The 12,371-nt window shown below is 49.4% G+C and overlaps 1 protein-coding gene across 8 annotated transcripts in view; it reads right to left on the reverse strand.

Moving 5' to 3' along the window:
• CAMKK2 (calcium/calmodulin dependent protein kinase kinase 2) overlaps positions 1-12,371 on the reverse strand; it is a 58,029-nt gene that overhangs the window by 15,148 nt on the left and 30,510 nt on the right. For all 8 annotated transcript variants that reach the window (XM_037995991.2, XM_037996001.2, XM_037995981.2 and 5 more), the window contains 5 exons: positions 10,857-10,990; positions 7,354-7,390; positions 2,482-2,503; positions 2,248-2,336; positions 130-329 (listed from right to left, as the gene is read on the reverse strand). In XM_037995991.2, coding sequence (XP_037851919.1) covers positions 130-329; positions 2,248-2,336; positions 2,482-2,503; positions 7,354-7,390; positions 10,857-10,990 — 482 coding nt within the window. The remainder of the gene's footprint in view (positions 1-129; positions 330-2,247; positions 2,337-2,481; positions 2,504-7,353; positions 7,391-10,856; positions 10,991-12,371) is intronic.

A 12,371-nucleotide genomic window follows, 5' to 3' on the forward strand; every position in this document is an offset into this window, starting at 1 on the left:
GCCTACCCCTCAGTATCATGATCCAGTGGCTTCACTGTTTAAGTCTATGTGCGTTGGGTTTCTGCTGCTTACAACCCAAAAGACATTGACATAGGTAGAACTCTGTGGCTGAGGCAGGCCCAAGCTTACCTTCCCAGAGAAGATCTTGCGGGTCTCAGAGAGCGACTCAGGCGCCATGAAGGCGGGTGTGCCCACGGTGTTGGAGAGGAGAGCATCACTGCCCTTGAACTCATTGCTCACACCGAAGTCGGCAATCTTGATGTGCCCATCTTCTCCGACCAGGAGGTTGGAAGGTTTGATGTCACGGTGGATGATCTTCTGGTAGTGTACTGGGGAGGCGTAGACAGCAGGTGGGAGATAAGGGCAAGAAAACCCCATGAGCACCTCTATGCGGCCACATGGCCTGGAGACACAGGCATGGCACCCTCTGGTGCCTGGTCTCCCACAGACCCAGGCCTTTTCCAACCTTCCGCTCCCCAAACCCGCTGCGCACTGACAGGCTCTAAAAGATGAGGGGGAAAGTGTCTTCAAGGAAGTCCCAACCCACTATCTCCCCACCCCTTCCCGACAATGACACATGAACACTGCCAACAGCAATTCGTAATCACCTGTTATTAACTCACAAGTGACAGTGCATGGAAAGTTTTTGCTGCGCTTGGCTCACAGCCAGGAGTAAGAATGACAGCAAAACATAGTTTAATTTACCAACAGCCAATACTCAACCGATTTACCAAACTAACAAATGACCTGAGCATGCCGATTTAAAATGTGAACCACACATAGAACTGAGGGCTTGGCTAACTCCTCCTGGCTGGATATCAGCCCAAGGTACAGGCCAGCTTTACGGCCTGGAAGACCCAGCTGCCATTTCTGGGGTGATGATGATGATGAAGACGATTTCAGTAAAAGCAGTAGCAGCTCCCTCTGCAGAGCACCAAGTGAGGGGCCCGGCCCTGCAGTAGGTGTTTCACATTCATGTTTTACATTTAATTAAACCTCATAATCATCCTATGTGACAGGCAGGGATAAGAGCTAACATGTTGTCCAGGCACGGTGGCTCACACCTGTCATCCTAGCACTTTGGGAGGCCAGGATGGGTGGATCACCTGAGGTCAGGAGTTCAAGACCAGCCTGGCCAACACGGTGAAACCCCGTCTCTACGAAAAATACCAAAACTAGCCGGGCATGGTGGCTCAAGCCTGTAATCCCAGCTTCTTGGGAGGCTGAGGCACGAGAATCACTTGAATCCAGGAGGTGGAGGTTGCAGTGAGCTGCGATCATGCCACTGCACTCCAGCCTGGGCGAGAGAGTAAGAATCTCAAAAAAAAAAAAAAAGAAAAAAAGAAAAAAAAAGACTAAGATGTTTAACAAGCAGAAGCAGAGAGGACGCCTGCCAATCAAACACTGATGTGTACTGGCCGATCTCAGCCCTGGCGAGAGATACGTTATCCCCATTTACAGATAAGGAAGCTCAGGTTCCAGGAGGTGAACAGGACTCTGATCCCAGGGTTGCTGGCAGGAATAAGAGACAAAAAATGAAAAAATAAAAAATAGAGCCCCAAACAGTGCCTGGTGCACATATAAAGTGCTAAATAGTCACTACTGCTACTGCTCTTCATTTTGCCAAGTGGCAGGAAGAAGGCTTTTGGCTCACCTGGGCCGTGGCCCTAGAGTGGCTCTCTGTAGCTGGCCCTGATTCTGCATCTCACATAATGCTGTTTCCCACTATGATGGTTCATACTGAGTGTCAACTTGATTGGATTGAAGGATACAAAGTATTGATCCTGGGTGTGTCTGTGAGGGTGATGCCAAAGGAGATTAACATTGGAGTCAGCGGGCTGGGGAAGGCTGGGGAAAGCAGACCCACAATCTAATCAGTTGCCAGTGAATATAAAGCAGGCAGAAAAACGTGAAAGGTGAGACTGGCCTCGCCTCCCAGCCCAAGTCTCTTTCCCATGCTGGATGCTTCCTGCCCTCAAACATCAGACTGAATTTCTTCAGTTTTGAGAGTTAGATGGGCTCTCCTTGCTCCTCAAGCTTGCAAGGTCCTTGTGATCGTGTTAATACTTAATAAACTCCCCTGTTTGTATATAAATATATCCTATTAATTCTGTCCCTCTAGAGAACCCCAATCCACCCGCCCACCTCCTTGTGCTCCAGGAAGAAAAGAGACACTTTCCAATTTGCACCCACACTCGGAATGCTAACTACCCACTGGGTGAGAGCCCTCCCGCAGGCCCTGCTTACAGTACTCGATGCCTTTGATCAGATCCTGGAAGTAGAAACGGGCCTGGTCTTCAGAGAGCGGTTTGAGGGTGGGCACTTCCATCACGGGCCTGAAAGGTCGACACACGCATGAAACACAAACCAGACCCGCCCGGCCCTTGCCCTCTCTCATGAGCAGAGCCCAGTGGCACCTCACTCAGCTATACAGCTCGAGAAGCTTCTCACATCACCCCTGCTGGGAGCTGGGACACTCACCCTTGGTTGACCAGTTCGAACACTGTAGGGAAGAAAAGGGAGTGAAACTGTTACATGGGAAACTGAACATCCCTCTCTCTCTCTCTCTCTGTCCTCCCCACCTCCTAACCACCTCCAGAAACACCGAGAAAGACAGAAACTAATATTAGAGCTGGGGAGAAGAACAGTCCACTGAACCAAGCTGGCCAAGGTCCTGCTTTGCTAAATTTCCATCAGAAGGCAAAGAACCAGGAATTTCTGACGTCCCCAGGCCCACAGTCTGGCTTGACTTCTAGTGCTCAAATTGGCCCAGGATCCACTGATCAAAGAAAACAAGGCAGGGGGTTGGGCACGGTGGCTCACGCCAATGTTATCCCAGCACTTTGGGAGGCCAAGGTGGGCGGATCACCTGAGGTCAGGAGCTCGAGACCAGCCTGGCCAACATGGCAAAACCCTATCTCTACTAAAAATACAAAAATTAGCTGGGTGTGGTGGCTGGTGCCTGTAATCCCAGCTACTTGGGAGGCTGAGACACAAGAATCACTTGAACCTGGGCAGTGGAGGTTGCAGTAAGCCGCGACTGCACCACTGCACTCCAGCCTGGGCAACAGAGCAAGACTCTGTCTCAAAAACAATTTTTTTTTAGATGAAATTTACATAACATAAAATTACCCATTTTAAAGCGTGTAATTGAGTGGCATTTAGTATATTCACAATGTTGGGCAAGCATCACAACTACCTAGTTCCAGAACATTCTCATCACCTCAAAAGAAAACCTCATACCCATTAGCAGTCACTCCCCATTCTTCCCTCCCTCAAGCCCCTGGCCACCACCAATCTGTTTCCTGTCTCTATAGATTTGCCTGTTCTGGACATTTCATATAAATAGAATTGTACACTATGTGGCCTTTTGTGCCTGGCTTCTTTCACTTAGCATCATTAGCACGTTTTTGAGGTTCATCCACACTGGTGCATGGATCAGTGCTTCATTCCTTTTAATGGCTGAATAATATTCCACTGTATGGATAGACCACATTTTCTTTGTCCATTCATCTGTTGAGGGGCACATGGACTGTTTCTACTTTTTGGCTATTGGGAAGTGCCGCAGTGAACATTCGTGTACAAGCATTTGTGTGGATATCTGTTTTCAGTTCTTTTGGGTATATACCTAGGAGTGGAATTGCTGGGTCACGTGGTATAGTTATTTAATTTGATTCTGCTGTGACAAGCATAACTGGGAATACAAGGCTGTACTTTAGGAAGTAAAAAAAAGAGCACAGTCAATTTCAAAATCCAGTGGAGAATGACTTTGGGGCTGCTTGTTGTTCTGGAATCATACACCCACGAAGAGATGAGCATGTAATAGAAACCAGAGGGGATACCCCATTTTCCATGATGTGATTATTATGCATTGCATGCTGGTATCAAAACATCTCATGTAACCTATAACTATATCCACCTACAATGTACCCACAAAAATTTTTAAAAACTTTTTTTTTTTTTTTTGAAATGAAGTCTTGCTCTGTTGCCCAGGCTGGAGTGCAGTGGCACCATCTTGGCTCACTGCAACCTCTGCCTCCCGGGTTCAAGCAGTTCTCCTCCTCAGCCTCCCGAGTAGCTGGGACTACAGGCACTTGCCACCATGCCCAGCTAATTTTTTATATTTTTAGTGAAGATGGGGTTTCAGCATATTGGTCAGGCTGGTCTCGAACTTCTGACCTCAGGTGATCCGCCCACCTCAGCCTCCCTAAGTGCTGGGATTACAGGCAAAAGCATTTTTTTTTATTGAAACCAAAGGGTTGTTTCAAAGCTCTCCAAGGGCTGAGGTGGCCAAGGGGAACAGGGAAGCTACTCAGACAAAAAGAAGGCTTAAAGGTTCTGATCAGGCCAGGCGTGGTGGCTCAAACCTGTAATCCCAGCACTTTGGGAGGCCGAGACAGGCGGATCACAAGGTCAGGAGATCGAGACCATCCTGGCTAACACGGTGAAACCCCGTCTCTACTAAAAAAAAAAAGAAATACAAAAAACTAGCCGGGCGAGGTGGCGGGCGCCTATAGTCCCAGCTACTTGGGAGGCTGAGGCAGGAGAATGGCGTGAACCCGGGAGGCAGAGCTTGCAGTGAGCCCAGATCGCGCCACTGCACTCCAGCCTGGGCGACAGAGCGAGACTCCATCTCAAAAAAAAAAAAAAAAGGTTCTGATCAGGAAAAGAACTAAACTCTCCCAGGCCTTCCCCATCTTCAGTTTCATCAACCAGCGTGAGTTAGGGCAGATTTGCTGTTGCTTCAGGCTATAGTTAAAAGCAAAGGCAATGCTGCTAAGGTGCAGCTTCTATAGAGAACCCAACGCTGGCCCCCTCAGCTCCGGCCTTTCCTGCCTTGGTTATTTAAGTCTTAACTTGCAAGCTTCATGAATTTCGGCACCATCCTCCCACCCACCCAAGCACCATAAATCCGGTGGCATGAGGGAGGGTGGCCTGTTGAAACAGGTCTATTTTCAGTCGCTGACAGTTCAACCACTTTTGGGGCTGAGCAGTAGGTGGGAATTTTTTAACCTCTAGAAATAGAGATGGAGTTTTCTACCTTTTTTTTTTTTTTTTTTAAGACAAAGTCTTGCTCTGTCACCCAGTCTGGAGTGCAATGGCATGATCTCGGCTCATTGCAACCTCCGCTTCCCAGGTTGAAGTGATTCTCCTGCTTCACCCTCCCAAGTAGCTGGGATTACAGGCATGTGCCACCACATCTGGCTAATTTTGTATTTTTAGCAGAAACAGGGTTTCACCATGTTGGTTAGGTTGGTCTCGAACTCCTGACCTAAGGTGATCCACCTACCGCGGCCTCCCAAAGTGCTGACATTACAGGCATGAGCCACCATACCCAGCCCCTCCCCAACCTTTTTTGTTTTTTGTTTTTTTATTGGGACAGAGTCTTGCTCTGTCGTCCAGGCTGGAGTGCAGTGGCACAATCATAGCTCACTGCAGCCTCAAACTCCTGGGCTCAAGCAATCCTCCCACCTCAGCCTCCCAAGTGCTAGGGTTACAGGCATGAGCCACCGCACCTGGACTGAGTTTTCTGTCCTTGGCATGTCAAGCCTGTAGCTGCAGACCCTTCCTGATACCTACTACCTGGCCTCATGCACTGCCCTGTCTGTCTCAGGCTCACACAGCTGTGACTAGAAAGTAAAATATAACCGTGTCAGGATTTTCGAAACCACTAGAATCACATACCCCAAATTAGCATGGCTCCTTTCTGCAACTGCCACCTCAAGGACTGAAAAACTGTTCCTGCAGCTGCCCAGCTCAAGTAAATCAGGAAACTGTTCCTTGAGGCTTGGGCCATGCTCTCTTTATAATCATTCCACCCCTCAGCTCAAACCCCCCAATGGCTTCCATCACCCTCAGAGTCAAAGCCAATTTTATTTTATTTATTTATTTATTTTTTTGAGACAGTCTCACTTCGTTGCCCAGGCTGGAATGCAGTGGCGCCATCTTGGCTCACTGCAAACTCTGCCTCCCAGGTTCAAGTGATTCTCATGTCTCAGCCTCCTGAGTAGCTGTGATTACAGGTGCACACCCCCATGCCCAGCTAATTTTTGTATTTTTAGTAGAGACGGGGTTTCGCTATGCTGCCCAGGCTGGTCTCAAACTCCTGAGCTCAGGTAATCCACCTGCCTCGGACTCCCAAAGTGCTGGGATTACAGGGGTGAGCTACTGCGCCCGATCCAAGTTCTTTACAATGTTGTAAAATACCTTCTGCCACCTGGTCCCTACTGTTCTGCCCAAATGTCACCTTGGTGAGACATTCCTTGGGGAGCCACTGTACTTCTCCATCCTCCAAAACTCGCGGCCCCTCGTGCCCTGCTCAGGTTTTTGTTTTATTACGGTGTTGTCACTTTCGAAACCCATGCATCACACTCAGGTGTGCTCCCCAAGGACAGCGGGTTTTGAATGTTGTCCCTGATGAACCTGGAGCAGGGTCTGACAAACTGTAACATTTGTTGAATGAACAAAGGCATGCCTCAGAAACAGCTCAAAGCCATTCTGACCTGGATCTGGGGTCCCAAGTGAGAGAATTATGCTAAGAATGCCATTCTGGGCCAAAATGACTTTTGACATATTGTGATTTCTGTTGTATCTCCCCAAACTTCATTTATTTGCCTACTATGTTTATAATCTGGCCATCCCTATATGCCACATAAATTATTTATTTAATGTTTTTCTTTAAATTGACTCTGTTTTTAATTTTTTAGCCTTGTCCTAGATGATAATATCCATGAAATCATGAGTTTGGGGTGCTGGTGATAGTTTTTCCTATACAATGTTAAATTAAATCTAGAATTGTTTTTCTACTTTTTTTCTATGTACCGCCTAGAACAGTGCCCACCATATAGGAGGTGGTCAATACATACATGCTTTGGGAGGCCAATGCAGGAGGATCTCTTGAGCCCAGGTGTTTGAGGCCAGGCTGGACAACATAGTGAGACTTTGTCTCTACAAAAATTTTAAAAATTAGCTGGGTATGGTGGCTCATGCCTGTAATCCAGCTGCTCGGGAGGCTGAGGTGGGAGGATTGCTTGAGCCTGGGAGATCAAGGCTGCAGTGAGCTGTGATCACACCACTGAACTATAAGCCTGGGCAACAGAGCAATACCCTGACCCAAAAAAATAAATACATGCAAATGAATGAATAGGAGATACAGATAAAGTTCCAGCAAGAACTCCCTTCCACCTCCTGATCCCAACCAGGGGTATGGCCTCCGGTGGGGCCAGCTGGACCAGAAAAGCGAAAGCTGACTTTGGTGGAAGGTGCCAGGGCACAGGCTGCCTCGAGAGGACCCCTGGGCATTGGCAGGTGTGGTGCCTGGGTGAGAGTGGCAGAAGAAAAGGGCTTCCTTACCCATGTACAGATGGTCCTCGTTGGGGTCATCCAGGACCTTGGCACAGACACATGGAACAGGCAGGAGACCAACAGCGGGGGAGAAAAAGAGAGAAGAGATATGAGCAGGGAGGAGGAGCATCCGCGTGGCTGTGTTTGCCAACAGGAGGGCTGCACCTGGCAGTGTGTTTCCCAGTTAAGATGGAGGGCACAGGGAAAACCCCCAGAGTGTAAGATCCTAATGGCTATTCGGAAAATAAATGCCTCTGTCTGATCCTCAAGGACATGAACACTCAGAAAGGAGGTTGCAAAAGGGTGGGGCCAAAATACCCCACCGGTAATATCTCATGCTTGAGTAAGAGTCCAGCCCGTCTCTGGCCGGGCGCGGTGACTCACGCCTGAAATCCCAGCACTTTGGAAGGCCGAGGCGGGCGGATCACCTGAGGTCAGGAGTTCGATACCAGCCTGACCAACATGGAGAAACCTCATCTCTACTAAAAATACAAAATTAGCTGGGCGTGGTGGCGCATGCCTGTAATCCAGCTACTCAGGAGGCTGAGGCAGGAGAATCGCTTGAACCCGGGAGGCGGAGGTTGCAGTGAGCCGAGATTGTGCTATTGCATTCCAGCCTGGGCGACAGAGCAAGACTCTGTCTCAAAAAAAAAAAAAACAAAAAAACAAAAAAAAAACAGGAATCCAACCCATCTCCTAGGAGACAGCGGTGTTCAGGGTGAAAATTCAAATCCTAACTGGGCTCAAGTGACTCCATGAAGCCTCCCCATTGCCCCTACCCCCACCGGAAACGATGTCTCCCTGCTCAGAACAGCCATAGCACTTTCTCTCTCTCCAAAAGGCAGGCAGCAGGCTACATTCACCTTGGTTTCCTCAGTGGCGTCCTGTACCGGGCATGGCATACAGAAGGTGCCCAGGGAACATCTGATGAATGAACCAACAGATGGGCTGGCAGAGTCTTGTTGGGTGAAAAGGCCAAATGCCATAGGGCAGTGGAGAGAAAAGACACCCTGCCAGGACCAGGGCCCTTTGCTAACCAAATGCCCTTGGGCTTCCCCGAAAACGGCCAACTCCAGCACCAGTGAGTCGAGATTGTGACACTCAGTGTGACTGGTGGTGATGGCCTGCAACTGCCATCTCTCTCCTTTGGGAAGAAACAAATGCAGCTTCCCTGGCTAGATTAGTCCCCCTGATTCTTCCCCCATCACATCCGCTTTCTCCAGCCACCCAAGATCAATAAGACAACAGGTTCCAGGAAACGGAGGCACCCTCGGCAGAGCCTGGGCACGCAGCCTGAAGCCCTGAGCCATGCCCTGTGGGGAAGGCACACCCAGGACCTTGTCCACCTAGAGTTCTGCACCTGATGAGTCCCAGGCAAGGTGGTAGCTAGCCCTCACATCTCCTGAGGGCACTGTGTGCTGCCCCAAACGGAGGCTTCCAGTCCTTTCCACATGCAGCTCTCTGCCCTGCAATGCCTTTCCGTGACTTCTCATCCCAGGAACCACCATGGCCATCTCAAACATCACTTCCTCTAAGAGGCCTGTCCCAGCTTCTCCCAGTGAGCTGGCTGCCCCACTCTGTACTCCCACAGCACTCTGAACATCCAGCACAGTGACAAATCCTTGTCATCTAGACCAGAAGTGCTTCAAACATGATCTGGAGACTTCTGCAGATCCCCAAGATGCTTTCAGGGAGTTTACAAGGTTCACTATTTTCACTTTAAAATGAAGACAATATTTGCCTTTCTGACTCTTTCTCCACTAGTCTACAGGGTTTTCCAGAAACCTGATATGTGATGTCACAACACATTGAATGCAAAAGCAGATATGAGAATCCAAATGTCTCCTATCAAGCCAAACAGTAACCCAAAAAAAGGCAAAAATGAAAAATGAAGCCACTCTTCTACTTTTTATTTTTCATAAAAATGTATTACATAGCCGGGCGCGGTGGCTCACGCCTGTAATCCCAGCACTTTGGGAGGCCGAGGCGGCCGGATCATGAGTTCTGGAGATCGAGAGCATCCTGGCTAACACGGTGAAACCCCATCTCTACTAAAAACACAAAAAAATTAGCCAGGCGTAGTGGCGGGCACCTGCAGTCCCAGCTACTTGGGAGGCTGACGCAGGCGAATCACTTGAACCCAGGAGGCAGAGGTTGCAATGAGCAGAGATTGTGCCACTGCACTCCAGTCTGGGCAACAGAGTGAGGCTCTGTCTCAAAAAAAAGGTATTACTCCTGTTAACACATAATAAGCGTATTATTCTCTTTTTGTTTCTTTTCTTTTTTAGAAACAGGGTCTCACTCTGTCTCCCAGGCTGGAGTGCAGTAGCGCAATCATGGCTCACTGCAGCCTCGAACTCCTGGGCTGGTGATTCTCCCACCTCGGCCTTCAGAACAGCTGGGACCAAAGGCGTGCACCACTATACCCGGCTAATTTTTTTAACTTTTTGTAGAGATGAGGTTTCGCCATGTTGCTCAGGCTGGTCTCAAACTGCTGGCCTCAGGCGATCCTCCCACCTCGGCCTCCCAAAGTGCTAGAATTATAGGCATGAGCCATCGTGCCCAGCCTGTTGTTTTTAAATAATTAATAGTTTAAATTTTCTCAGTTTTAAATTATAATGTCATAAATATTACTAAATATAACTCATATAAGTGGAAGTGCTTTTGAGTCTTCAAAAAAATTGTTTTTTTTTTTTTTGAGACAGAGTTTCACTCTTGTCGTCCAGGCTGGGGTGCAGTGGCACGATCTCAGCTCACTGCAACCTCTGCCTCCCAGGTTCAAGCAATTCTCCTGCCTCAGCCTCCCGAAATGGCTGGGATTACAGGCACCCGCCACCACACCCAGCTAATTTTTTCGTATTTTTAATTGAGCACAAAGGCATCCTGAGACCAAAAAGTATGAGAACTGCTGATCTAGAGCAGGGACTGGCAAACTACGGCATGTGGGCCGAATTCAGCCCTCTGCCTGGTTGGTTTGTTTGTTTGTTTTGTATTTTTAGCAGAGACGGGGTTTCACCATGTTGGCCAGGCTGGTCTCAAACTCATGATCTCAAGTGATCTGCCCGCCTCGGCCTCCCAGAGTGCTGTGATTACAAGCATGAGCCACTGTGCCTGGACTTGTTTCTGTAAATAAAGTTTTACTGGAACACAGTCATGCCATGTGTTTCCATCATGTGTGTGGCTGCTTTTGCGCTACAACTACCCATATGTGCAAGTAGAAAGAGAACCAGCTTCAAAGAGACAGAAATGGGTGAAGGGATCCCTCTGAGCCTCAATTCCTTTGTCCGTAAAATGAGAGCAATAAATATCTGACACAAAAACAAAGCAGGCAAAAGACAGAAGGGAAAAAATAGTTCATGTGAGTAATAAATCGTCTTAGGGAGCAGTAAATACAACTCAGCCCTGCAGTGAGTGGTCTGGTGTGACTTGGCTCTCCCTGGAAACCAGCAGCGGGGTGCTTGGGTATTAACAAAGCCAGGGCCTCCCTCCCTCCTCGGCGCCTCCACCTGTACCTCCACCAGCTTCACCACATTGGGGTGGTCCAGCTTCTTGAGGATGGCGATTTCCTGGTACACCTGCTCGATGGGGCCCCTGGGCTGGATGCAGCCTCCAGGAGCTGGCCGGGTGCCTCGGGGTGGGGGGCGACCTGAAGGAAACAAAAACAGACCCAGGGTCAGGGCAAAGAGACTTTCCTCCACAGACGGCAGCTGCAGGTGGGATGCCAAAACGGGGAGGGTCTCCGCAGGGCTGGAGTGGCTGCTGCCACCAGGGACTTTAACTAGCCCTCTCCTCCTCTGTCTCCTCTGCCGCTGGAAGTGAGTGAGGGCGGAGCCCTTGGCCGTCCTGTGAATTCCCTCCTTCCTGTCACATCCCCAGTCCATGGCCCAGTCCACGGTGAAAGGCGGGAGTGCTGAGGCAACTGCGGTCTAGCTCAGCAATCTCAACACCCAGGGTGCATCAATCACTTCCCCTCTCTGGGCTCAGTTTTTATAGTCCACAAAATGGACATAAACATTAACTCTTACTCCTTAACTCATAGCACAGATGGCCGGCTGGGCGCTGTGGCTCACGCCTGTAATCCCAGCACTTTGGAAGGCTGAGGTGGGGGGATGGCTTGAGCCCAGGAGTTCAAGACCAGCCTGGGCAACAAGGAGAAACCCCAACTCTACAAAAATCACAAAAAATTGGCCAGGTATGGTGGCACGTGCCTGTGGTCGCAGCTACTCAAGAGGCTGGGGTGGGAGGATCACCTGAGCCCAGGAAAGTCAAGCCTGTAGTGAGCTGTGATCATGCCACTGCACTCAGCCTGGGTGACAGGCTGAGACCCTATCTAAAAAAAAAGAAAAAAAAAACTGAAATAGCACAGACGTAAAATGAAGCCAGGGAGAAGAAAAGAAGCATCAGGAGAGAAAAACAAAAGACTATACAGAAGGGAGAGGCACACAGGCCAGTGCTTGATCCTGCAGTAAATAATAGGCAGTCACAAGGATGTACAGGCCCACAGTGAAAACCCTCATGATGGCACACATCCCATGTACGTAAGGCTCTAAGTGTGACTAACAGAATAGAACAGGGATGTGATCGGCCTTCGAAAAGGAAAGCCAAAAGTACAGGTGTCAGAGGGAGGATGTGAAAGGAGGAAAGCTGAGTCCAAAGGAAAAGGGAGGGTGTGGGGAGATGGGAGACCCTCGCCATACAGCTGGAAAGAGGGGGAAGTGGGGGGTGTGTCCACAGAGGAGCGGACCATCAGGAGGGCGTTCCACTGCCTGCTGGGGAAAGGGAGGTGCTATGGTCAGGATGTTTGTGCTCCTCCAAAATTCATATGTCAAAACCTAATCCCCAGTGTGATGGTATTAGGAGACAGGACCTCCGGGAGGAGAGTAGGTCACGAGGGTAGAGCTCTCATGAATGAGATTAGTGCTGTTATAAAAGAGACCCCAGGCTGGGTGCAGTGGCTCAGGCCTGGAATCCCAGCACTTTGGGAGGCCGAGGCGGGCGGATCATGAGGTCAGGAGATCGAGATCATC

Source organism: Chlorocebus sabaeus, chromosome 11 (genome assembly GCF_047675955.1).
Source record: "Chlorocebus sabaeus isolate Y175 chromosome 11, mChlSab1.0.hap1, whole genome shotgun sequence".
In the NCBI taxonomy this organism is placed as follows: Eukaryota; Metazoa; Chordata; class Mammalia; order Primates; family Cercopithecidae; genus Chlorocebus; species Chlorocebus sabaeus.